At 44.8% G+C, this 27,837-nt stretch overlaps 1 protein-coding gene across 1 annotated transcript; it reads right to left on the bottom strand.

The window, feature by feature from the left end:
- Positions 1-1,813: 1,813 nt before the first annotated feature.
- opn7c (opsin 7, group member c) lies at positions 1,814-20,409 on the bottom strand. The gene is made up of 7 exons (XM_056260909.1): positions 20,155-20,409; positions 17,805-17,892; positions 7,389-7,551; positions 6,660-6,787; positions 3,743-3,881; positions 3,459-3,654; positions 1,814-2,394 (listed from the first exon to the last, which is right to left on the bottom strand). The coding sequence occupies exons 2-7, from the start codon at positions 17,890-17,892 to the stop codon at positions 1,903-1,905; spliced, it is 1,206 nt and encodes a 401-aa protein (XP_056116884.1). The 5' UTR covers positions 20,155-20,409; the 3' UTR covers positions 1,814-1,902.
- Positions 20,410-27,837: the final 7,428 nt, after the last annotated feature.

The following is a 27,837-nucleotide window of genomic DNA, read 5'->3' as shown; positions in this document are numbered from 1 at the left end:
TCTTCAACGAGCCCAAAAGGGCCCACGTCACTCCTCTGTTCATCTCTCTGCACTGGCTACCACTCGCTGCTCGCATCAAGTTCAAGGTGTTGGCACTTGCTTACAGATTGACCACAGGATCAGCTCCCTCCTACTTCCACTCACTACTACAAGTCTACATCCCTACCAGAAGCCTACGATCGGTCAATGAGCGACGGCTCCATCACAGAGAGCCTCAAAATCACTCTCCAGAACATTCTCATTCACGGTACCATGCTGGTGGAATGATCTGCCCACCCTCGTCCGGAATGCAGAATCCATGACAGCATTCAAAAGACAACTGAAAACTCATCTCTTCCATGAGCAAATTCCTTTTCCTTTAAATCCTCGCTTGTCTGGCTTATGTTATGCTACTCCGAGCAATGTCTGAACTTTGTATTTTGAGCACTTCTTGCGTTGTTTTTGCCTCTTCACGATGACTCGCTTGGTTTAATCCTCAGTTGTAAGTTGCTTTGGATGAAAGCGTCTGCTAAATGACTAAATGTAAATGTGTGTGTGTGTGTTTACATTCACACCTCATAACAGTGGTGTATTAAAGCTTTAAAAACTGGTCTTAATTTCATTCTCCCCACTGAAACCTGCAGGCCCGTAAATACTGTAGTTAAATTTTAAGCTGTTTCCAGAACTCAACACAAGAAAAATGCCAGATGGCTTAAATAACTAGTGTGATTTTATCTATTGGATTGTATCTCTCAGTCAAGGCCTGAGGACAGAGCTAATTGAAAAAATAGAGTTAACAGATGCCAGTGAACCTGGAACCTGGTAGTTTAGCCTGGATTTTTTCATGACAATTCTCCTACTAAGCATTTACCGGTTGTTTAGGACAAGTCAGAATTTGGAGTGATTTTCTTGACTTTGCATATAACTGTCAGTTCCCAAAAACTCTGTCTCTTTTTGTGTGCTTTCTTTGAATATGGGGTGCCTCAAAGCTATTTCACTGAGCTGTTTACGGATTCCTTCTGTTTTTGGTGGGGTGTAGTGACCCCTATAGGTATAACATGCTCATTACACCATACTCTCAAGCTACAAAGCAGATCACTAAATTAAAAAGGTACATTTGTTTGGGAGCATGATCATCCCATCAACCTCACCAACCACTGGCATTTTAGTTCCATTTCCATACAGACTAAAGACTGTTGTAATGAAATCGTGTGTGCCATTCAGCTGGGAGCAAACAAACTAGCCTACAAAATGTTGCTCGTTTGTGATACAATTAAACTAAGAGAGATAATACTGTGTGTAACGTGTGTAATTTTATCAATGCTTTAGCAATGTAAACCAACCCGTTTTTGTGAATATTTTCAGTTGTTATAGTCCTGTTCAGCCAGCAGATGACAGTCTTTGTTCATTCAATGAACTGACCTTGCTTATATTACCGTAAACCCTGGATGAAACTGAAACCCATTGAGTCAGACTCAGTTGGTGAGTTCAACTTGAATTGTTTTTTAAATCGATAACACACTGAACCTACTCCACATCATTTATTTAACTTTACTCACACGCATTTTTCACACAATGATAAATAGTTTTTTAGGCTCGTTCAAGTAATGAAGGCTGGTCTCACAGAACATGTTTTACATTTAAAAATGCATGTTGACTGCCACACCTGGCATTAGTGAAATATGCTTTCTACAACTTAAAAAAAAAAAAAAGTGGATTTGGTTCAGTAAACATTGGTGAAATTTGTGGGAAGTTCTGAGGACCAATGAGAATCAGGAGACAACAGTGAGAGTTTGATTTTCCTTCCCCTCAGATTCCCTTGTCCTTGTGTTTGGGCATCTTAGGACATCTGCAATTTTTACACATCACATCATCTTCTCCTTCCTTGCATTTCATGCATTTTCTTTCTTTCTTGAGTTTCTCTCACAGGAGGTCGTTTTGCATTCTGTCAGTCAGATGTCTCACTGATATTTCACTCTGGACGATTCCCTCCAGAATCCGAACAGTTCTCTGTGGGCTTATTTGCTGAAAATGTGGCTCTGCTTCTGCATAGACATGACATGCCCCGTAACTCTCTGCCTGGCCGCTGGAAAAGGGTGTGGAGATGGTGGCATCCTTTTGGTTGCATTGTTGAGAGCTCTGGGCCTTTATTTCTGGTGAAGGACTGGCCTTACTATGGCTCACACACATCCTGTGGCGGATGTTTTGGGTATCCTGACACAGGATTTTGCGAAAATTGGGTTTGAAGAGAAGATAAACCATAGGGTTGTAAATGGTGGAGGATTTGGCCAGGATAGCTGCCAGCGCAAAGGCGGTGGGTGGGACCGGCTTATTGGCACTGAACGCAGCCCACATGGCAACAACCGCATATGGGCTCCAAGCCGTAAGAAACCCAATACACACAGCCACTGAGAGCTAGAAAGAAAACACACATTCACTTAGTTGACATGCAATTAAATAGAATGATTTGTTTTTAAATATTTTAAGATCATATTTTGTTCTCAGTAACCCATATTTTCTCTCATACACACTACTTTAGGAAGAATGTATTACATTGATCAAAGGTGACAGTAAAAACATCAATAATGTTACAAAAGGATTATATTTAAAATAAATGCTGTTTTTTTAACTTTCTATTCATCAAAGAATCCTAATAAATGTTTTTATAAAACATTGATTATAATGAGAAATGAGAATGATTTCTGAAGGATCATGTCACACTGAAGACTGGAGAAATGATGCTGAAAATTCAGCTTTGACCACAGAAATACATTATTTTAAAATATATTAAAATAATAATAATAAAAATTCAAATTGTAATAAAAGAGATGCACCGGTCTCGCATCTCTCACGGAGGAGCGGAAGCATCAAGGAGGAGTGACGACAGTGAAGATTGAGAGAGGAACAGGCCTGATTTTATGCTGTGTTTTGTTTCTGTTTTGTGGGACCAGCAGTCGTCCGTAAGGGGCTGCTGGCTTATACTTTCATTTTTGTATTTATTTATTTATTTATTAAAATCGTTGAACGCTCGCCGGTTCCCGCCTCCTTCTTCCCATAACATCTGAACCCCGTTACATTACACAAATGTTTTGAGAGGACATTTCTCTGCCCTCAATATTCAACATTTAGCACCAGCATAATTACCAGGGCTTCAAGCATGATACCGTTTTGAAAAATTAGGCTGGGACAGCTAAAGGTACAGCCAGTCCTTGTCCAGAGGACAGAGGATTGGTAATCAGCATTACTTTTTGAGGGACATTAAGTACATACTCAGCAATAGTATCACGTTCCTGCTGTCTGCTCTACAGGGCAATAAAATACGGTATATTTGCACAGTGAGACAGTGTGGACACCACACATGTTTTTGTGCACATTTATTTAATCACAGCTTTTTTTTTTGTCACATGAAGGTCACTATTGGCATTAACAATAAAAACTGACAACAAACAAACCCATCAAATCCCATTAACCCTCTTTACCTTGACAATAAGAGTGTGTGCGTTGGTCTCTTTGGTTTTTGGCGATACATGCTTTTGAACGGCTTGGCGAGACCCCCTCACTCTGAGCAGGATGAAGGTGTAAGATAGGATGATGAGGGTACAGGGGACAACGTAACAAAAGATAAAAAGACTGATGATGTAAGACATAGCAAGAGCATCATGGGATGGAATGTACCTTGGAACATACAACATGGAAAAGGCATCATTGTAAAATCAGTTTGCGTTAGTTTCACATATTAATGCTAAAATGTTTGGTCTCATACCAGTTTATGCAGCAGGCGGTTCCGTATGGTTCTGGTGCAAAACTTCCCCAGCGGACCAAAGGTCCCACAGCAAACACAGACGCATAGCACCAAACCCCAATAACCATCACACAAGCATGGTTGGATGAGAACTTGTTACCTGGGGAAGACATGCAGAGAACTGCATGAATAAATATTTTTACAAAAAAAAAGGTGTGAGTGGTCAAGGTGACTAATTGGTCAGGCTGTTTGATTCTCCTGCATGACACGGGGCTGAACAGTAGGAATTATTTTAATTTCATATCCCACAGGGAAAGAAGGAAAAACCTACCCAGTGTTTCAAGCGCCAGCAACCCCTAAATGTGTGCTCATTAACTGTACTTCTTTCTTTGGTTCATTTGTTTTATCACTCGGTCTCTCCTTTTGTCTCTTTTCCCCTACATGTTCTGTTTTGTTCCACATGTCCTTTCTTATCCTCTTTTTTATCTTTCTTCATTTCTGTGTCTCTTTCCATTTGTTTTAAACTCTCATACCTGCACATTTAAGCCAGAGGGCCTTTTTATTTCACAGTGAACTGAGTGTGACAGTTTTCAGAATCTTCAGACAGAACACGGCGCTAACAGTCCAAAACACTCAGACCTGATTCTGTTGTGTGAGATTAGACTTGATCCCAAAAACACACCAGCAGAAAAGAAAAGATCCAGCATTGTTGATCACCAGTATAAGGTCTGTTTTGCATGTTTGCTGGTCCCCATGGGAAGCAGGAGTGCTGGTGGACCCACTCCACCAGTTTTAGAACAGCACTATACCAGCTCTAACCAGCATAAACCAGCCAGGATCAACATGGAATTTAAGCTGGATCTTTCAGCAGGGACTTTTTAGGAGGACAATGCCATTTTGGACTATGTTAATTGTTAAAGGGATAGTTCACCCCAAAATGAAAATTCTGTCAGTAATTACTCACCCTGTTGTTCCAACCCCGTAAGACTTTCGTTCATCTTCGGAACACAAATTAAGAAATGTTTTATTTAAATCTGAGAGCTGGATCACTCCTCCATAGGCTTCTAAGGGATTGAAACTTGCCGGCCCAGAAAAGTTATTAAAGACGTAGTTAAAATAGTCCGTAAAAAAAACATTTTTTGTTTGTTTTTTTGCGCACAAAAAGTATTCTCGTCACTTGATAAACTTAAGATTGAGGCACTGTAGTCACTTGGACTATTTTAACGATGTCTTTAATAACTTTTCTGGGCCGGCAAGTTTCTGTTATGAATCACGTGAGTCTTGGGAATCCAAATGCAGTGTGTTTATTAGAAAGCGGAGTCAAACAGGCAAAGATCAAGATCAGAGGCAAACAGCAGTATCAGAGGAAATCCAGGGATAGTTAGCAGGCGATGGTCGAGGCAGGCGGCGAGTAGACAGGAGTCAGTATCCAGGCAGAGGTAAGTAACACAGGAAACAGGCAGACGAGAACAAAGATCAGGACAATAGAAAGCCGGGGGAATGCAATACTTCGCAGAGAAGTGGTGTTTGGAAGTTGTTTATATGTGTGTGTAAATGAAGTGCAGGTGTGTGTGCAATCAGTGCCGTGCAGGTGTATGGTGTTTGGTGTAATCAGTCCAGGGAGGTGTATGATGGGAATGTAGTCCAAGTAAAACCAGGAAGTGCGTGGCTAATCGTGACAGAGCCCCCCCTTTAAGAGCAGCTTCCAGACGCTCAAAACAAAAAACAAAACAAGAGTTCAGGAGGGTGGTGAAGCGGAGGTGGTCTTGGGGGAGGGAAGGAGGGCCAGGTCCATGCAGGGGAACGGGACCAGGGCATGCAATGGTCCCATCATGGAGCGTGGGCGGACCTGGGTCGTGGAGCGTGGGCGGAGCCGGCTGTGTAGGCGACCAGGGCGGAGCAGGCAGTTCAGATGGCCAGGGCGGAGCAGGCAGTTCAGATGGCCAGGGTGGACCAGGCAGTGAAAACCCTTCGGGCGGCCAGGGCGGAGAAGACCCTTCGGTCGGCCAGGGTGGACCAGGCAGTGAAAACCCTTCGGGCGGCCAGGGCGGAGAAGACCCTTCGGTCGGCCAGGGCGGAGAAGACCCTTCGGGGGGCCAGGGCGGAGAACACCCTTGGGCGGCCAGGGCGGAGAACACCCTTCGGGTGGCCAGGGAGGTGACGACCCTTCGGGCGGCCAGGGCGGTGACGACCCTTCGGGCGGCCAGGGCGGTGGCTGTGCAGACGTGACGTGGACCAGCGGCGAAGAGGGCTTGGTGCTGGACGGAACCAGCGGCGAAGAGGGCTTGGTGCTGGGTTCATGAGCTGTTTCGGATGCGTGTGCTGCCCATACACACAAAACAGCCATGGACCCCACAATGAGCACAGTGTCTTCCAGAGAAGCATGTGCAAGTGCAGGTGTGTGTGCAATCAGTGCCGTGCAGGTGTATGGTGTTTGGTGTAATCAGTCCAGGAAGGTGTGTGATGGGAAATGTAGTCCAAGTAAAACCAGGAAGTGGGTGGCTAATCGTGACAGTTTCAATCCCTGAGAAGCCTATGGAGGAGTGATCCAGCTCTCAGATTTAAATCAAAAATATCTTAATTTGTGATCCGAAGATGAACAAAAGTCTTACGGGGTTGGAACAACATGAATTACTGACAGAATTACTGACAGAATTTTCATTTTGGGGTGAACTATCCCTTTAATATGTTAATCTAAGGCCCAGAAATGCGTATTTACAGTACCCTGACATACAGTATATAGTAATTCAAGATTCAGATAAAAGTGCAGGAACCACAAATAACAATTTGCTAAGCACCAAAATTGCATAAAAATTGGCTTTGACAAGTAACTCAGCAGTTGGCTGGTGACTTTATTAGGTACTGCAACATTATTTAAAGTGAATTCAAATTAAAGAAATACAATATGTCTACGAAATAAAACAAAAGAGCAGCATACCGTAATTTGGGCAGCAGACTTTGAGGCAGCATACTGATGACAAAGCAGTCAGGTTTGTTAGGCTGCACAAGCCAAATAAAACCCCGCACACAGCATAGCACAGACATACTATCTCCCCAAACAACCACCTAGAGAGAAAAGAGAGAGATAATTTTACTGTTTTTGCTGAACTCTGAAATAACTTTTATCTTTAATTGTACTTTAGAACCATGATTACTTATCTGAAAAGTACATCAAACTGTTTTAGGCATTCATTTGCAAAAAAATAAATGAGAAATGAGAAAGCAGTGAAGCGCAGTACGGAAATCAAGAAAGTAGCAAGCTACTCCAAGCTAAGATTAGCTAACTACATTAACACTTATTAAGGTAACAATATCTTTTTGTATAACTATATTTTTACCCTTTATCTGGCACCAAAAACACAAAAAATATCATAAAATATAACTTACAAACACCAAATTATAAAACACATGAAATAGCAGCATTTACTTTATTTCACTTTGAAAAGACGAATGGGTTCAAAAGTTCAAACGAGTCATTGAATCGTTTATTTGACCAGTGCACTTTATGAATTAATTTTCAAACCTGTTCGGAATTACTTCTAAACGCTACATGAGAAAGATGGGCAGAGTGCATTTATATATTTTAATATAAATACTTTTATAAATGTCATCTCTGATATTTTACAATAAACAAATATTTTTGGTAAAGCGTGAAGCAGGATCTCACCTGTGTGCTAGAGCAGATGGAATGGCCAGAGGAAACAGAGACAAGGTCATCCCTAGATCACTCACAGACAAGTTCACGACAAAAAACTCTGCTGGCTTCAGAGATGACCTCTTGCGGTAGGCTACAAACAACAGCATGCCGTTTCCCAGAAGCGACAATACACCTGGTAGAGAAAGAGAGATCTATCCATCTGCTCACATCTATTCATCTTTTCATCAAAGTAGCTACTGAATTTGTAAAGCTGTATTGAAGATGTGCCACTGACAGTGTGACATCTCCATCCCATTGCTGACAAACCTGTCACATAAAGACACCGTTTGATCCTAAAGCTTAGAAATGCTAAGCAAACCCTGTCTGGTCTGCCTCAGGGTAGTCAAGAATAACAATGAGGTCCTTGATTCTTTTAACAGACTGAAGTTAAATCAACCCATGACATAGCTTTAATAATCCATGCAATTTATCTGCCACATCGTAGGTATAATTAAGGTTGTCGCTTCTTAAATGTCGAGCAGACCAGAACTATCGCACACATTCGCACGCATCACATCCATTCAACTGGTATGCCCGTTTTCACAGACAAGGCTTAAGCCTAAAATGCATGTTTGAGCTGTCTGAACTGAGAGCAACTTGCACTAACATATCTTAAAATATGTCAGTACCATTGTTTTGTCTCAAAATGCACAAGATTATTTTTTTTCTAAGGCACGTTAATAAAAGCTACTTAAGTCTGAATTGAATTAAGGCCTTATCCTGGCTTAATCTAAGCCTTGCCTGTGAAACCGGGCCACAAAGATCTTCCTGACTTATTTTTTTAAACAGATTTTTCAAGAATCTGTACTTTATCAGTATGTATCACTTCACTACATTCCAAACAATAATTTTTGACTGTATAATTAAATTCATTTCATTAAAACATATCGTTCCTCATTATTTCGAAGTAAAGAAATCGACACCTGCTCCAAGACGCAATTGCAAATCATTCTTTTGAGTCGATTCTTTTCAGTGATTCAGTGATATATTTTTTTTGTTGCAAAATACGTGACGATTCTGAATAATGGGTTTATTTTGCAATAACGATCGTACATTACTGTACTACATGGCTACATAGAAAAATAATAAATACAAAATATTCATTTGATATTATAAATGATATTAATTGAATATGATATTAAATATAAATTTTAAATTGAGTTTATTATGTGAGCAGACAGATTGTGGAGTACAAGAGACACAAAACTTAAGAATGCCAGGGACAATGGCTAAATATATGATTTAGTGATCATTATAGGCTTAAATATATTTCATTGCAGGATGCCATAATAACACTCATAAACGTAACCAGATATGCTTTTATCTCATTTTTATTTTCTGTTTCATTGCTTGTAAAAAAGGCCCCCTTGTGGCCGCTAAGCGTCAGATACTTTACTGTGACTATCCCTCTCCTACTGGAAGACGCCTCGCTTCACCTGGACTCTTAGCCAATCACAAGTTGATTCAGGATCGCTGCGCGGGTAGTATTCTGTCAGAGGCGTTTGCAGTAGTGTATGCTAACCGACTCATAACCCACCTTGATACAACTGCTTTATTCTGTGTGCGTCTTTACAAGTAAGAATCTGTATTTTGTTGTTCTTTTACTGTCATTGCAAAGGTTAGATTGGTAGTGGTTCGTCTGTTTAGTGTTGCTAAATGTAAGCTCAGGCTTTCCTGCTCGGCTAGGCCTCGTGTCGTGATGCTTCTTTCTATTGATGTATAAGTTGCCACTCGGGCATTATTCTTTGGTTACACATTGTGAAATACCAGTTAAGCACTTTCTGTGCATAGTTTGTAAGCTATCGTGGTGATATTTGCATTCAATCCAGTTAATCGGTTATAGGGCCGCGCCTCCCGCTTATACACTGGTCATCATGTGACACCTCTCGGAGCGGCTTGGTTTAGTCATTTATGTGACCAGCAGAGGAAGCCATTGTATTGCGAATGGTTTATCCTTTCTCATTATTACTGTTGTAGTTGTTTAGATCCACAGAACAGCCTTTTTCATTCTGTTAATGCCAGTTTCGGTTATGTTAAAATATTATTGTATTTTTATTCTTGCTATATTATTAGAATAGGATACAGTTAATACAAATAGAGGTTTGTTGCATAAGCATTCATTTGCATTCAACTAATTATGTTGGTTTTATTCCTTCTATTTGTTTCAGAACCACACACACGTCAATGTACATATTCAATCATGCAGTTTTAAATTCAATAAATACTTTCAATGAAGAAATCTTGTGTGATTCTGACCGATCACCCGCTGTGAGCTCTACTTAACGATCCACGAACTATCTAAATCAAAGAAGCCAGTCATCTTCTGCACAAAGTGGTCCTTCAAGCCGGTGTCAGAGCCTGCAGCGGATCAAGATGTCTACCACCTCGGAAAAAGAGTCTAGTGCACGATCTAGGAGGCAGCGGTCCCTCCCTAACTACTTGCAAGATTATGATTTGTCTGATCTCCCGTCCAGATCTCAAATCCAGAAGTCTTCTGAGTCACAGTCCAGAGAGCAGCAAGACGAAGAGGACCACAGCAGACCTAAATCACGCTCTGCATCCCCAGAAGGTCAGCTGCACCACAGCCCAGCACGACGGTCAGATACCGATAAATGGGAACCTTCTGCGGATGAGTGGAGAAGGGAGCGCCACATACTAGAGCGTGAAAGGGAAGATCTCATAGCATTAATGGAGGAATTGAAAATACAGAACGAGCAGCTCAGAGCCAGAGCGGAGCCCACGTACTGTAACGGCCAGAGATAGACTTTACCGAGAAGGGCTGGATCATGGAGTTGCTTCAACTCGGTATAAATCAGTCTACTTCCGGGACAGGGAGACACCACCACAACGGTCCTCGGACAGGACAAAGGACTACAGGGAATCAACCAGGTATGACTCTCCCTCACCTAAGCACTCCGCCGAGCTAGTACGCAACAAGCACCAGGCCCCGCGACGAAACTATGAGCCCAGGGAAGGGCGCTACAGTTCTCATTGTAATTATGAGCAATCCAGTCACCGCCGCTCACCTGAGAGCCACACCAGACCAAGAGATTCTTGTTATTCCTTCAGAGAATACAGAGAACCATCATGCCGAGGTGACTACTCTTCTGCACGCCACTGCAGCTACTCTCCAGATCGGCGTGAGAGACGTAGTCCCCCTTCACCTCGGCACGAGCCCAGGCGCCGATGCTCAGTGACTCCCCCTGGTGGACAGGAAAGAACATACAGAGGGCCCACTCCTACAATCCCGAACTTCAACCGTCCAAACCCAAGAGACTTTGCGAGACTCCGTATTGCCCTAGACAATCTCCTTCCTAGAGATGCCACTGAACGTTTCAAGTTCCAGATATTAGTGGATCATCTGAAGCTGGAGGAAGCATTGCTGGTGGCAGATTCTTACAGCAATTCTGATTACCCCTTCACTGACACTATGGCAGCTTTAAACCAACAGTACGGACAGCCACACCAACTCGCCCTTCAGCGTATTGCTGAACTGATGGATGGCCCCAACATTCAGATCAACATTCATCAAATCATTCAGGTTGTTCGCCCTGAACGTCAGATCCCTGGTGAGCATGTTGGAGCAACTCGGTTTAAAGGGGCAAGTTGAGCTGGACTGTGGTTCTCATGTCACCCGTCTACTGGGCAAGCTACCACACGACCTGAGGTCCAGTTTCAGGCGCTACATCCACCCTCTCCAAATTCCTATTCCTACTCTTCTGGACCTAGCAGATTGGTTGGAATACGAGCTCCAGATTCAGGAGGATATCGCACAATATCGATTGAGAAAGGACACCGGAGCTAAGCCCAGAGACTCTAAGCGTACTGTCAAGTCGTCACCTAGGGCCTCAGTCCTCATGCTGGGGGCTGAACCCAAATCGGTTAGGGAGCTGGCCAAATCCACTCCTCCAACCAGTCTAGATGCAAAGAAGTTCTGGCCATTCTGTGAGAACTACAAGCACACTCTGAATAGTTGCGCAAATTTAAAACTGCTCAGCGCCACCCAGAAACGTAACTGGATTCAGGACAACAACTGATGTTGGCGATGCGGCAGAGAACATAGATCAGCTGAATGTGATCTGAAGATGTGCTGTGAAACATGCAACAGCTGAGCAGACACCTGCTCGCTCTGCACGATGTCAGCGAGAGAAGTCTAGACAAGACTGGCAAAGCTGAGAGAAGGCCTGACCAGGTGAAGTCCAGTGAGAGCAAACCTTTGCCTGTACCAAGTGCAGACCAAGTGCTATACATTGGCAAGCCACCGCAGGGCCATCGTGTGCTTCTTAAGGTCAGTAAAGTTATCCTCCGCTATGGTGACCAGACTCTGGAGACATACGCTGTGCTAGACGACGGCTCTGAATGCACCCTGCTCCTCCAACCGGCTGTCCAACAAATGGGACTTGAAGGCCACCCCGAGGATTTGCCCCTGCGTACCGTCAGACAGGAGCTGCAAACGCTTCATTTAGCATCTCTCCAGCCTGTTCTCCAGCCATGGTATACAACATCCAAGGAGCCTTTACCGCACCCAAGCTCGGTCTAGGCCAGCACACGTATCCCTTCAAAGCACTGCAGAGCAAATACAGAGATTTGAAGAAGCTTTATATTCCTTCATTCAAGGACATTGTCCCGCTATTGCTCATTGGCTCAGATCATCCTCACTTGTTGACTCCAGTTGAGCCAGTCATCTTTGGTCCCCCTGGTGCACCGGTTGCTGTCCGCACCCGTCTCGGATGGACGCTGCAAGGTCCGACCAATACTCTAAAGCAGTACCTTATCGAACAACTCTGTCTTTTCACCACCTTCGGGGCACCTCCAGCTGACATCTACCAGCATGTCGAGAAACTGGCACCTGGACGTCCTCCCATGGCGCAGCGAAAAGGCCAGTACAAGGTCACGGCAGGACAAGCAGGCCCTTGAATGCTTGGATAAACAGACGGTGCGAGTAGATGTTGATGGTGTCCATCGCTATGCTACTCCTCTCCTCCGCGTTAGGACCTCCCCTTAGCTCTGCCCACCAAAGGAGGCAGTACTTCCTCAGCTTCGAAATACAGAAAGGCGGCTGTTGAAGAACCCTGAGGCGGCCCAAGTCTACAACGCAGAGATTTAGAGACTTGAACAGGCCGGCTATGTAGCGAAACTAACCCATGGCACAGAGAACACCTCAAGCAGCTGGTACATCCCTCACCACCTTGTCGAGCATAATGGCAAGCACCGAGTGGTTTTTAATTGCTCTTTTCAGTATAGTGCCACCGACTTGAACAAACTCTTGCTCCCCGGTCCAACGTTTGGTTCACCTCTCCTTTCAGTTCTCTTGCGCTTCAGAGAACATTGTGTGGCTTTCAGCAGTGACATACGGGGGATGTTTCACCAGGTCAGACTCCTTCCGGAGGATGAGCCTCTCCTCCGCTTCATCTGGAGGGAGCTCAAGTGTGATGAACAACCCACAGTCTACCAGTGGAAGGTGCTTCCCTTCGACACTACCTGTAGCCCCTGCTGTGCTACATACGCCCTACAGAAGCACGTCACCGACCATACTCAGCCAGCTGATGCAGTGAGAGACTCTGTGTTAAGACATTTCTACGTGGATAACTGTCTTCAGAGTGTGCCAACAGTTGAAGATGCAGAGCCTATCATCGACTAGCTGCAGACTCTCCTTGCCGAGGGAGGCTTTGAGTTACGCCAGTGGGCCAGCACCCATCCAGACACCATCCGGCACCTCCCTGCTGAGGCGAGATCGGCTAGTGCTGAAAAGTGGATCGCCCACGGTTACCCAGTTCAAGAAGAATCAGCCCTGCGCCTGCAGTGGGACTGCCGAGAAGACACCCTATCCTTCAAGTGTTGAGAGGCTGTAGCCACTGAAGAAGTTGACACTATGCGCTCCATCTACAAAGTGGTGGCAAGCCAATATGACCCTCTTGGCTTTCTAGTACCTTACACCACCAGGGTCAAAGTGGTCATCCAACACTTGTGGGACAAAAAGCGGGACTGGGACAACCCTGCTCTGCCGGATCACTTGCTAGCCACATGGAGAGAGTAGGAGGACGAGTTACTTCACCTACAGAGCATAGCACTTCCGAGGTGTTACACCAGCCGTGAGTTAGACTCTCCTACCTGTGAACGTGAGATCCACGTGTTCTGTGGTGCCTCAGAGTGGGCTTATGGCTCTGTGGCATATCTCCGAACCGAGAATCCTCATGGAGTCGTCCAAGTAGCTTTCGTCACTGCAAGATCCAGAGTTGCTCCAAAAAAGCAGCTGTCAATCCCTCACTTGGTGTCTGACCAGAGCACAAATGGCTCGGATCCTCAAATCTGAACTCGCACTGCCCATCCAGCGGGTGGTGCTTTAGTCGGACTCTACTACCGTGCTCCAGTGGCTGCAGTCGGAGTCATGCTGATTCAAAGTGTTTGTTGGCACACGTGTTGCAGAGATTCAAGATCTCACCGAGGGCGACACATGGCGGTACGTGGACTCTGCACAGAACCCTGCCGACGACATAATACGTGGTAAACCTCTCAACACATTGACACCAGACAGCCGCTGGGGTCAAGGCCCAACCTTCTTGTGGTGTGACCCAGACAAATGGCCACAAAGTCCTCAGATTCAGACAGAGGCAAATCAGGGTGAAGAGCTCAAGAAACCTCCGTTCTTCGGCCTCACTACTACCACGCCAAGTCATCTCCCTGACGCGAAGCAGTTCTCTTCTTTCAAGGACCTCCTGACCGCCACAACTAAGACTCTACATGGGGCGGCCCCAGGCAACGTCACAGCCTACAGGCAAGCCCAGCTGACTCTGCTACAACAGGTCCAACAAGACAGTTTTCCTATTGACTATGGCCAGCAGCAGTCAGGAAAACCAGTCGCCAAGAGCAACATACTTTTCAAGCTGGCACCAGAGTTCGACCACAGGGACAAGCTCATTTGTGTTGGCGGACGTCTGCGCCACAGTAACCAGCTGGAACTGAATACTGTTCACCCGGTGGTGCTGGATGCCAAACACCCAGTCACGCAGCTGCTTATACAAGATTATGATTACCATCTGCACCATCCAGGCCCAGAGAGGGTCTTCTCAGAGATGCGCCGCAAGTATTGACTACCAGGAGGGCGAGAGGCTGTCCGCCGCTTTCAGCGCAAGTGCCAAGAGTGTCAGAAATGGCGCGGAAAAGCCACAAATCCCTAAAATGGCAGACCTGCCTCCATCCACAGTCCGACTTTTCAAGCCAGCATTTTACTCAACAGGAGTAGACTGCTTCGGGCCATACTCGGTAGCGATTGGAAGGAGGAGGGGAAAGCGCTGGGGAATAATCTTTAAATGCATGACCACCCGAGCTGTGCATATCGATCTGCTCTCCAGTTTGAATGCAGACTCATTCCTCATGGCTCTGAGACGGTTCATCGCCCGCAGAGGAAAGCCGTTCAAGCTAATCTCAAACCAGGGGACTAACTTCAGAGGTGGCGATCGAGAGCTCCGGGAAGCATTCGGCGACCTTGCTGCAGACATCAAAGCTCAACTCGCCTCTCAGCAGATCGACTGGAAGTTTAATCCACCTAACGCCCCCCACTTTGGCAGCTGCTGGGAGCACGAGATACGCTCAGTAAAACAAGCCCTGCAAGTAACACTTGGAGCTCAGCTTGTGACAGATGAGGTACTGAGAACCCTACTAGTTGAGATTGAGGGGATCCAAACTATTAGGCTATACATCTGCAGACATCGCCAACTCTGATCCAATAACTCCCAACTCCTTGCTCATTGGGCGGCCAGATACTTCTCTCCCGCAGGTGGTGTATTCTGACTCCGAGCTTCTAAGCAGTAGGCGTTGGCGCCATAGCCAGCTGTTGGCTGACCACTTCTGGAAGCACTTTATCCGTTTCTATCTGCCCAGCCTCCAGGCCCGACAGAAGTGGAATGCTGAAAACCCAGACCTGCACATCGGCAAGACGGTTCTCATTATCGACCCGCAGCTCCCTCGCTCCCTGTGGCCAGTGGGTACAGTGACCAGCGTCTTCCCTGGCCTCGACGGTAAAGTACGATCTGCGGAAGTGAAGGTCGGAGACCGGTCGTACACCCGCCCTGTGGCTCGATTCATCCAGCTTTCAAAGTTGTCAGACTAACCACTACCGGACGAGTGGGCGCCTTTTCTTCTTCTGCAGATTCCCTTCAGTAATCAGGGGGTGGCTGTAAAAAAAGGCCCCCCTGTGGCCACTAAGCGTTAGATACTTTACTGTGACTTTCTCTCTCCTACTGGAAGACGCCTCACTTCACCTGGACTCTTAGCCAATCAAAAGTTGATTCAGCATCGCTGCGCGCGGGTAGTATTCTGTCAGAGGCGTTGCCAGTAGTGTATGCTAACCGCACAGACTCAATACCCACCTTGATACAACTGCTTTATTCTGTGTGCGTCTTTACAAGTAAGAATCTGTATTTTGTTGTTCTTTTACTGTCATTGCAAAGGTTAGATTGGTAGTGTTTCGTCTGTTTAGTGTTGCTAAATGTAAGCTCAGGCTTTCCTGCTCGGCTAGGCCTCGTGTCGTTTTGCTTCTTTCTATCGATGTATAAGTTTCCAATCGGGCATTATTCTTTGGTTACACATTGTGAAATACCAGTTAAGCACTTTCTGTGCACAGGGACGGACTGGGACTAAAAAACGGCCCTGGACTTTGACTAGGCCCGGCCCAAAGCAATCGGCGCGCGGAAACTCGACAACAACAACAATAACGCCTGCTGCCTGGCATGAGTGTCACAAGACTTTAATTGTGGCTCATAATACTATACCTAGCTAACAGCAAATTATACAATTTATTCCATGCTGTCTTAAAATGAATTTATTACTTAATAATCTTAATTAATTTATGCAGTAATTAATCTTAGCTACTGCACAAATAATAATACCACATCTAAATGAAAATAGGCTACACCATTACAAATGTAACTTCTGTATTCAAAATCTTCAAAGTTTGTAAGCATTAACTGTAACGTTACCAACATTTTTAAAAGTAAAAGCACAACATATTTCTTAATATTAGCTACTGCATGTGGCATTTTACAGCTAAAATGTTGAAGTTTAGCTGTTTTAACTACTGTAATCATTAAAAATGTAGCAAGCTGAATATCACTTCCTAACATCATCCCTAGCAAGTAACTTGCAAAGTAATTTCTGATTAATTCGGTTCGTCAGAGTAGTAGAGATAAAAGCCCGCCCGCACTTGATTGGTTGGGTCCTTACATGCGCTTCGTGAGGCACACGCGCACACTAGCACACACACGCAAGGTCTCTAGCTCGCTCCCTCTTTCTGCCGTGCGCGCGCTACGCATGCGCACTCTTATTCGCTCTAGATTCCGAGAGATTTTAACTAATTTGCGGGCATCAGTGAGCCGCTATAAATATGCGGGGAACTTCCGGGAGACTTGGGATGTCTGTGACTGCGTGTGTGGCGGGTGGTGGGCCGGCCCACCGGCCGTCCTGGAGTACCGGCCGTTCTGTGATTCTCCAGATCACACAGATGGCCAGTCCGCCCCTGTCTGTGCATAGTTTGTAAGCTATCGTGGTGATATTTGCATTCAATCCAGTTAATCGGTTATGGGCGCGCGCCTCCCGCATATACACTGGTCATCACGTGACACCTCTCGGAGTGGCTTGGTTTAGTTATTTATGTGACCAGCAGAGGAAGCCATTGTATTGCGAATGGTTTATCCTTTCTCATTGTTACTGTTGTAGTGTTTAGATCCACAGAACAGCCTTTTTCATTCTGTTAATGCCAGTTTCGGTTGTGTTAAAATATTATTGTATTTTATTCTTGCTATATTATTAGAGGATACAGTTAATACAAATAGAGGTTTGTTGCATAAGCATTCATTTGCATTCAACTAATTGTGTTGGTTTTATTCCTTCTATTTGTTTCAGAACCACACACACGTCAATGTACATATTCAATCATGCAGTTTTAAATTCAATAAATACTTTCAATTAAGAAATCTTGTGTGATTCTGACCGATCACCCGCTGTGAGCTCTACTTAACGATCCACAAACTATCTAAATCAAAGAAGCCAGTCATCTTCTGCACATTGCTTCATAAATTAATGATAAATAAAGACAATCAAGTGTGAGCCACCCCAATCATTTTCCCAAACTAATTATAGACCCTATCTTTGGCCATCTCAGGAAAGCATTTAAAAATATATTTGATCATCCTCAGGACAATTTGGCCTAGGTGGACACAGCCAAGGTAAGCGACAGAAGAAGGTTAATGACACAGCTAAACCATTTCAACTATTCATAAGAAATAAAGATATGCAAAGTCATTGAGGCATTATTTGCTGTTCTACTCTGATTAAACTACATATGAAGATGCAGAGGATGCCAAAACACAATGGTGGTTGTGGACTCACAGAACACTGAATAAAGTGATCCCATGAGGACGTCGTGCTGTCTGGAGATTGTGGATACGAACAGGGCTGTTTCTGACACATTGCCCATCTGTGGGGAAGAAAGAAAGAGAGCTGAAGTATGAGTCAGATACAGTTCCAAACAGAACTTCAAATGCATCTCTGTTCTCTGACACATTGGCTTTAGATTGTGAACTTGTATGACTTTTTTTCTTGCATGGAACACAAAAGAAGAATGCCCATGCATCATGTCATTTTTCTAATTAAGCTTTAAGTCTGACTTACAAACTTCAACAATTTGCTAAAAGTTCCTCAGAGATGTTTCATATTCTAATTCATGTTGCCTAATTCACTTCCTGGAAAAGTTTGGGGGACAATTAGTTTAAATTAAATAATTTTTGTCTTTCCTCCTCTTTCTCTTACTCTTCTAATTATCTGACAGATCGGATCAACACTTAATACTGAGTCAATCAATTAACATTTGGCTGAATTTAGAGCTTTCATTGCAGCAGGCAAGTTGCCAGAATTAGTGAGTTATTTGGTTCTGTTTGACAGTGAGACAGACTAATTAAACAGACTGGTAAATATGAACAATTGTATTTCATATGATTTAGCTGTGGTGTTCTTTTTGTCTTTTAGCCTTTAGCTGGTGTCTTGTATACCATCACTCTATGTGTGACACATGATAATTGTACTACAAGTTTTATTTGGTTGTAATTCATTAATCCTTTGTGGTTAGTATATATATTATAATTGATGATATCAATTATCATCCATCTGGGTTTTTCCATTAGGACTGGCATGGTAGCAAATGTTTCAAAAAATCCTCAAAATGTGTATTGTCTGTCTTATTTTTCCCCTAATCTGTTTCTGATCAGTTCTCCAGTTATTTTAGTTTGGATTCATTTGACCGAAAGCCTCTAAAATAAAAGCCCAGCTGGATTTCTCTTTCAACCATTTTTGTCTCATCATTAACAGTGTACATTTTCTTTCTCGCTGACTAGGGTCCTTGATTAAACCCTATAAACACAAGATTCCATTTCTGTGAAAAATTCACACCATCTTCTGCTGCCATGTCATTTGTTAACTCGAAGCCAGACAGCTTAATTGTCAAATTTTTCTTGATAATTGTGTCAATGCTCCTCTCCTCTCTTTTTTTGTGTGCATTTTTCATAATTTTTTGGTGTCCTTATGAGCAGGGTCTCCTCTCTTAATAAGAACTACCTCGTACCTTTAAAAGGTGTCATGGTTTTGTCAGTCTCCATCATCACCCAGCGCTCACAATCTCCTGAATATTAATCAGTCACATCTGTTCCTCTGTTCCCAATCACCTCACCAATTACAAGCACTATAAGAGCAAACACTTTTTTCTCCCTTATTGTCTGGTCTCCAATGTGGATGATGACTCAAAACCTGAAAGACTTTTTAAACATTTTAAAGATATTATTTAAATATATTGGTGTTAATTATTATTAATAATATTTATTTATTTGAAATGTATGCATAAGTAATCAAACATGTTAAGTTTTTTGTTTGCTACATGATGTTTCAGCTATGTCAACATTCCAGTTTATATGGTAGGCTAATTCACAGCCTCCTTTCAACCATCTATGTTCTTAAATAGTGACTGAGTGTGTGAACAATAAAAATAAAAATAAAGGGTTTCCAATATCAAACCATCAGTATTAACAGAAATCCTTAATAACATACAGCAAAGGTGAAATAAAATGACAGTTTTCCTATTTGGACAATACAAACAAGCAACTAAAATAAAGATATTTACATTTAAAAAAACAGTTATCACAAAGCCGCAGCATTCTTTAGCCGCAAACTTTCAGGAACATTAAAAAAAAATCTCTTCTTTCTGTTCCAGCTTGACACCCATAACAATCACCATTGATACTTGCCACAGAATAACGTGAACCCAGTTTGGTGATGCCTATTTTAGGCGGCCCTACACCATATCCACTCAATCACAAACTCTAGACAGAACCCGTTTTAGGTAAGTTTCTCTAAAAAAGTAATTAATTACTAGTTATTACCAATTAATCTTCAACAGTGTAATTAGATTACTCTCTCTAAAAAGTATTGCATTATTTATTACTAATTACTTTCTAAATCCCATATCAAACTCGACCAGTTGAACAAGGATAGACATGAAACTGCTCTTTTAATTCTTTCAAATAAATATTATAAAATTGCATAAATTATTCTTGAACTGACCAAAGCATTTAAAGGGAGGAGGTTACATTAAAAGCATAAATAGATCCTTACTCAAGGGAAAAGTAAATAAATTGTAGTAATTAATTACTTAGTAATGCATGCAGTACACCCAACACTGGACAGAACTTACCTTTCAGTAGCGAGTTTGTGCTTGACTACCCACATGGAGTCCAGGTAGAATCCAAAGTACAGCAAAACTCACAAACAGAATGATGGACAGTTCATGACTGAGAGATACTGGAAGACATAAAAGAGGTGCATCCCCAAATTCGGAGAGCTTGAGCTCCGGTGCTCTGCACTGGAGGATCAGCAGGCGAATGGCAGTCAGTGTGCTTTGACAGTGAGCAAGACACAGTACTGAGGTCTGATGTCACTTAGAAAGCACTCACTCTCTGCTACTGGTCTTTTTGTTGTTCCTTTTTTTCCTCTTTTCCCTCCCCCTCCTCACACACAAGGTTTTTGACCCTCTTCTCCACTCCCATTTTATGGCTAGCCACTCTCTCTCTCTCTCTCTCTCTCTCTCTCTCTCTCTCTCTCTCTCTCTCTCTCTCTCTCTCTCTCTCTCTCTCTCTCTCTCTCTCTCTCTAAATCTCTCTCTCTATTTCTTTACTTCATTGAAACAAACATTTTCCTCACACCTACCCCTCTCATTTGTCTGATTGTTTGGAAATTGTATTTTTATAGGTAAAAGTGGTACTGTAAAATACCACACTGTAAAAGTGGTGCGTAATGTCATTTTGATCCAGTCATCCACTAATTTGCCTATTTTGTGTTTTCTTTCTGTTGCTTTTCATATAAGAACATCCGTGATGAAATTTTTTTTCTGGCCAAAGGCTTCTCAGAATTATTTTGCATCAACCTGCTGCTGAACACCAAGAAGACAAACTGTCACGTTGGATTCTGTCACTTTTCTTGTCAGTTCTTTGAATCAAACATTTGAGAAATCTTGTACATTTTCGGACTACTGGGTTTTTTTTTTCAGTTAAAAAGTTATTTTTAGAGTGAACAAAAAATTTGAATATAACAGATCGTTTAATTTCCTCAAGGCATTTCAATCACCAGACAGACACACCCCACTGCTTGCAAAATCGTCAGTGATGCGATTAGCTTCCGGAAAAAAAAAACATTGTTCATCAAGACAATCCAAATGTGTTCTGGGCGTTCTTTTGATCTGACATCCAAGACATGCTTCAAAGCAATCTGTCTCAATGCAACCCATATTTTTAATAGAATCTGAAGTGCGGTGGAGACTACAGCAAGAAAACAGCCACCAATGAAGTACTTTAGAGATTCTGGGAAATTATGCATATTAGGCCTATAGCATAACTTCATAATCCTTCAGAAACATGCATGTTGTCAGGGTTATGTTTACTTTGTCTGTGTTTTAGTTTTTTTTTTTTTCTTGCCTGCCTGCCTGTCTGTTTTCCTTGTATTGTTGCCTTGACTATAGGCCTACTTATTAGTTCACATCTGTTCTATGTTTCCTTAATCAGCCCCTTGTGTATTTATAGCCTTGGTTTTGCTTGAGTATTTGTCCATTCTCGTTGATGTATATTTGGTTGTTCTGTTCGAGTGTTTATAGTACAAATTACTGAGTATTTTGTTTCCTTTAAGTTGTAAATAAAGAAGGACTGCTGCAATTAAATCCTGCACATTTAGTCCACCTTGCTGCAACCAAAGCATGACACATGAAGTTGAGCAAAACTTTTAGGATTAGGCCTGGCCAAGAATATCTCAAGAAACACTCTCAAAACATAAGTTTTCATTTCAGACCATAAAATCAAATTCCTGCCATTAGTTTCAGCTTATTCCAGTAATAAATCTTATTTTAAAGACTATTAAAGAGCTACAGTAAAGTATTGTTCTTTTTTGGTCAAAGATCTGAAGGTCTAAAAAACGTCTCTGGTTACTTGCGTAACCTATGTTCTCTGAATAGGGAACGAGACGCTGCGGAAAGCGCAGTGGGATATCCTCTGGATGTGCCGATTGCCTGAAGCCCTATAGAATCACGCCAATGCATTGGCTGATGGCGCTCGCGCAAAGCTGGCTCTGCCCCGACGCTCTTACGTCGTAGCATGATGAGCGCGCGCGCGCCATCCTTGTCACGGTAGATGTATTCTCTACTTCCTTTTAGTCTCGTGTTTATGTTGTTGTGTGAATGCACGTGTGTAGTGGGCGTGAATGTATGTCATTACCAAATCCACTCCAGCTGATCATCATTATCATCACCAGCTGCAGTCCATTTCACCTCTCTATATATACTCACTGCTGTTTCATCTTCCTTGTCAGATCGTTGTTGTTGGATGTGTGTCTTGTTGGTTCCAGTTCTGTCTCCCTGCCTGGTGTTCCGGTTAATCGTCGTCGTCGTCGTGTTCGTCTACTGGATTGCTTGTCTCACCATCGTCACCGCTGCACTGTTTGTCTGCACCAGCTCTGACCGTCTGAGTCCCTGCGTCACCTGATCACCATCTACTTGTACTGTCCAATATTCTACATTAAACTTGTTGACTCGCTATTGCTTCCTGTCCTTAATACGAACGTGACAGAACGATCTGACCAGCTATGGAAGCAGCGAGTGGAGCTTCATCGTCCTTGGAGGAATTTGTCCACAACAGTATACGAAGAATGAATTCGCAGGAGAAGGACATCAGCGACACAGGAGGGGCAGTACAAGCTCTGGTGGCGCAGGTGTCCGAGCTCACCCAGCAGATCCAACGCCTACGTGTTCCCGCTGCGCGCGCCCACACCAGCCGTTCCTCCCACACCACCTGAGAACCTCTCCCAGTCAGAACCACGCCTACCTGTTCCCGAAGCCTATTCAGGTGAACCATCACTCTGCAGATCTTTCTTGACCCGTTGCTCGATGCATTTTGCACTCCAACCACGTACATTCAATACTGAATAAGCCAAGGTGGCTTTTGTCCTGATTTTGCTGACTGGGAGAGCGGCGCTTTGGGGAACGGCGGTGTGGGAGAATCAAGACTCATGCTGCAACTCGTTCCAATCTCTCTCCGTCGCCCTTAAGGAAGTCTTCGATCGTGCCGTCTCCGGGAGAGAAGCAGCTAGAGCGCTTGCGGAATTGAAGCATGGTGAAAGATCAGTTTCTGATTACTCGATTGAGTTTCGAACCTTGGCGGCGGAGTGCAGATGGAACGAGGAGGCGCAGTGGGACATGTTCCTGCATGGGTTGGCTGACCACGTCCAGAGGGAAATCTACGCCCTGGATCTTCCTACCACCTTGATGGGACTGATCGACCTAGCATTGCGGGTGGACGCTCGATTGTCACGGGTCGAGCGTCGAGCCGCGTCCACCCGCACACCAGGAGGAGGCGACAGTTCCCGATCCAGCGGCAGGGACGTGGTCAGCCCTGTCTACGATCACGAGCCCATGCAGGTTGGTCGAGCTCGGCTTTCCCGGGAGGAGAGGGAAAGGCGGAGGTCCCAGGGCCTTTGTCTCTACTGCGGAGGATCAGAACACTATGCATACAACTGTCCAGTAAAAGGGCCCAGCCCGATAGTAAACACGTGGCTACTATCGGGTGGGATCTCCGCCAGGAAGACCTCATCTACGTTAACATCTACCTCCACGCTCCTCCCGGTAAGACTCAGATGGTCAATTCACCAGCACAACTGTCTTGCACTTTTGGATTCCGGGGCTGAGGGTAATTTTATGGACTACAGTTTTGCACTCAAGTTTCAGATTCCTCTCAAACCCCTCACACACAACATCGCTGTTCACGCACTTAACGGTCAGGAACTTCCCACCATATCCTTTTCCACCGAAGACATCACCCTCATCACTTCCGGTAACCACTCTGAGACTTTGTCATTTTACATCCTGGATTCACCACTGGCACCCGTCGTCCTTGGACATCCTTGGCTCATCCGTCACAACCCTCGAGTAGACTGGCAACAGAAGTCTGTGCTGGAGTGTAGCAAGGAATGTCATAAGTCTTGTCTCATGTCTGCTTGTCCGTCTGTACCTGTGTCTGTGTTTCAGGAGGAAGTAGGGGATTTATCTAACGTGCCCGCGGAGTATCTGGACCTGAAGGAGGTGTTCAGTAAGTCTAGGGCTGCTTCTCTTCCTCCGCATCGTCCCTATGATTGTGCTATAGATTTATTGCCAGGTAAGTCTCCGCCTAAGGGCAAATTATATTCACTTTCTGTTCCAGAGAGGGAGGCTATGGAGAAATATATTTCTGATTCTCTAGCAACCAAGTTCATCCGGCCTTCCTCTTCTCCAGCGGGGGCGGGGTTCTTTTTTGTGGGGAAGAAGGACGGATCTCTGCGACCTTGTATTGATTACCGAGGGTTGAACAACATCACGGTAAAGAATACTTATCCTTTGCCGTTGATGTCTTCAGCCTTCGAGAGGTTACAGGGAGCGTCCATCTTCACAAAATTGGACTTGCATAACGCTTATCATTTGGTTCGCATTAGGGAGGGGGATGAGTGGAAGACTGCTTTTAATACCCCCAGGGGGCACTTTGAATACTTGGTCATGCCGTTTGGGCTGTCCAACTCCCCAGCAGTCTTCCAGGCACTGGTCAATGACGTGTTGCGAGATATGATAGACCAATTCATATATGTTCACCTGGACGACATATTGATTTTTTCTTCTTCTCTCCAGGAACATGTGCAACACGTCCGACGAGTGCTTCAGAGGTTGCTAGAGAATGGGCTTTTTGTCAAGGCGGAGAAATGCGATTTTCATGCACAGTCTGTTCCTTTCCTCGGGTACATCATTTCGTCTGAAGGAGTGCGAATGGACCCTGAGAAGATTAAGGCTGTGGTAGAATGGCCAAGTCCAGATTCCCGTAAGGCCCTACAGAGGTTTCTGGGGTTCGCCAATTTCTACCGGCGTTTTATTCGCAACTTCAGCCAACTAGTCACGCCTCTGACTGCCTTGACCTCCCCCCGAACGACGTTCAGGTGGTCGGACACAGCGGAAGCTGTGTTCAACAAACTGAAAGGCCGCTTTGTTTCAGCCCCCATCCTCATCGCCCCTGATCCATCACGTCAGTTCGTGGTGGAGGTCGACGCGTCAGAGGTGGGAGTAGGTGCAGTGTTGTCCCAACGCTCTTCTGTAGACGACAAGATGCATCCCTGCGCGTTTTTCTCTCAACGTTTATCCCCAGCCGAACGCAATTACGACATTGGTAACAGAGAGTTGTTGGCAGTCAAGTTAGCCTTGGAGGAATGGCGCCACTGGTTAGAGGGATCAGGGGTTCCCTTTATCGTCTGGACCGATCACAAGAACTTAGAGTATATTAGAACAGCCAAGAGATTAAATTCCAGGCAGGCTCGGTGGGCACTTTTTTTCGGTTGTTTTGATTTTACTCTCTCGTACCGCCCGGGTTCCAAAAACATCAAACCCGATTCTTTATCTCGTATTTTTGACCAATCCGAACGCCCGTCTACTCCAGAGTGTATTTTACCCGAGACATTAGTGGTCTCCACTCTCAGATGGGAGGTCGAATCGAAGGTCAAGAAGGCCTTAGAAGGGGTAACGCCTCCGCCCGGTTGCCCACCGAGTCGTTTGTTTGTGCCGGAGGGAGTACGGTCTGACGTCATCCAGTGGGGTCATTGTTCCAACGTGGCGTGCCATCCAGGAGTTAAGCGCACTAGCTTTTTAGTCAAGCAACGATTCTGGTGGCCACGTATGGCTCGTGACATTCACAATTTTGTTTTGGCTTCCTCGGTCTGTGCCACTGGTAAGACTTCCAATCAACCTCCAGATGGGTTACTTCAGCCGCTGCCTGTCCCTTCGAGACCCTGGTCCCATATCGCTCTAGATTTTATTACCGCCCTCCAACCCTCTCAGGGTAACACAGTCGTTTTGACTGTAGTGGACCGATTCTCGAAGGCGGCACATTTCATTCCCTTACCCAAATTACCCTCAGCTAAGGAGACAGCGGTAGCTGTCGTAGATCACGTCTTTCGTTTACATGGCCTCCCGATAGACGTGGTCTCTGACAGGGGTCCCCAATTTGTGTCCAAATTTTGGCGAGAATTTTGTAGATTGCTGGGAGCGACTGTTAGTCTTTCTTCTGGGTTTCACCCCCAGAGCAATGGTCAGACAGAGAGAGCCAACCAAGATCTGGAAAGAGTGTTGCGATGTTTGGTTTCCAAGAATCCTTCCTCTTGGAGTCAGCAACTCTCTATGGTGGAGTACGCACACAATTCGTTGCCAGTGTCGGCCACGGGCCTATCTCGAGTGTAGCGTAGGGTACCAGCCACCAATTTTTCCCAGTCTGGAATCCGAAGTTGCGGTCCCTTCCGCTCACGCCTTTGTCCAGAGGTGTCACCGCACTTGGACTAGAGCCCGTGAGACTCTACTCCAGGTGGGGGCGCGCACCAAGGCCAAGGCCGATCGCCACAGGTCAAGGCCTCCCGTATACGTCGTTGGTCAAAAAGTGTGGCTTTCTACTAAGAACATTCCTCTCCGCACCGTGTCTAATAAACTTGCTCCTAAATTCATTGGCCCGTTTACTGTCACCAAGATTATTAGTCCGGTGACAGTCCGCCTCAAACTACCTCCTGCGTACAGGAGGATCCATCCCGCCTTCCATGTGTCTAAGATTAAGCCCGTGTTTCATTCTCACATTAATCCGCCAGTCCCGGTTCCTCCCCCACCGCGACTCGTAGATGGGGAGACCACATATTCGGTCAACCGTATTCTGGACTCGAGGCGGAGGGGACGCGGATTTCAGTACTTGGTGGACTGGGAAGGTTACGGTCCGGAGGAGAGAAGTTGGGTACCTGCTAGAGACATCCTGGATCACTCCCTTATCGATGATTACAATCGACAGGTAAGGGAGTCTGAGAACGCCAGGAGGCGTTCTTAGGAGGAGGGTTACTGTCACGGTAGATGTATTCTCTACTTCCTTTTAGTCTCGTGTTTATGTTGTTGTGTGAATGCACGTGTGTAGTGGGCGTGAATGTATGTCATTACCAAATCCACTCCAGCTGATCATCATTATCATCACCAGCTGCAGTCCATTTCACCTCTCTATATATACTCACTGCTGTTTCATCTTCCTTGTCAGATCGTTGTTGTTGGATGTGTGTCTTGTTGGTTCCAGTTCTGTCTCCCTGCCTGGTGTTCCGGTTCATCGTCGTCGTCGTCGTGTTCGTCTACTGGATTGCTTGTCTCACCATCGTCACCGCTGCACTGTTTGTCTGCACCAGCTCTGACCGTCTGAGTCCCTGCGTCACCTGATCACCATCTACTTGTACTGTCCAATATTCTACATTAAACTTGTTGACTCGCTATTGCTTCCTGTCCTTAATACAAACGTGACAATCCTCTCCTCGGATTTCTCTGCCGAAAAGAAAAACTGTCGGCAGCGCGAGGAGCTTGGCAGCGAACGCAGCGTCTCGTTCCCTATTCAGAGACATAGGTTACACAAGTAACCAGAGACGTTCTCTTTCATAGGTTCACTCAACGCTGCGGAAAGCGCAGTGGGAACGAAATACTAAACTCGCCAAGCTAAGCACTGCCATAACTGGTACCAGACCAAATAATAATAACAACCATGATCGGTTCAAGCAGATAGAACCTGGGAACCTTGAGTCATGTCAAGATCTAAATTATAGAACCTCACAAAGGTGTGCGGAGAGGACCAACCTGCTGCCACACAAATGTCTTCCAAGAGGGCCCCTCTAAAGAGAGCTTGAGAGGAAGCCACACTTCTGGTGGAATGTGCTCTGATGCTAAGAGGTGAAGGCAAACCACGCACCTCGTAAGCCAGCGAAATAGCGTCCGTTACCCAGTGGGAAATCCTCTGCTTTGATGCTGCAAGCCCGTGGC

Source organism: Rhinichthys klamathensis, unplaced genomic scaffold, assembly GCF_029890125.1.
Source record: "Rhinichthys klamathensis goyatoka isolate OS25496 unplaced genomic scaffold, OSU_Roscu_1.1 h1tg000180l_1, whole genome shotgun sequence".
Taxonomy (NCBI): domain Eukaryota; kingdom Metazoa; phylum Chordata; class Actinopteri; order Cypriniformes; family Leuciscidae; genus Rhinichthys; species Rhinichthys klamathensis.
This window is presented reverse-complemented; position numbering and strand designations above follow the sequence as displayed.

What these genes read in the sequence shown, in the direction of transcription:
- opn7c (XM_056260909.1), bottom strand. Translation starts at nt 17,892, where the DNA reads ATGGGCAATGTGTCAGAAACAGCCCTGTTCGTATCCACAATCTCCAGA. An exon ending in CCATCTGCTCTAGCACACAG is followed by an intron (nt 6,788 to 7,388) that starts GTGAGATCCTGC and finishes TTTTCTCTCTAG; the next exon opens with GTGGTTGTTTGGGGAGATAG. An exon ending in AGTCTGCTGCCCAAATTACG is followed by an intron (nt 3,882 to 6,659) that starts GTATGCTGCTCT and finishes TGTCTTCCCCAG; the next exon opens with GTAACAAGTTCTCATCCAAC.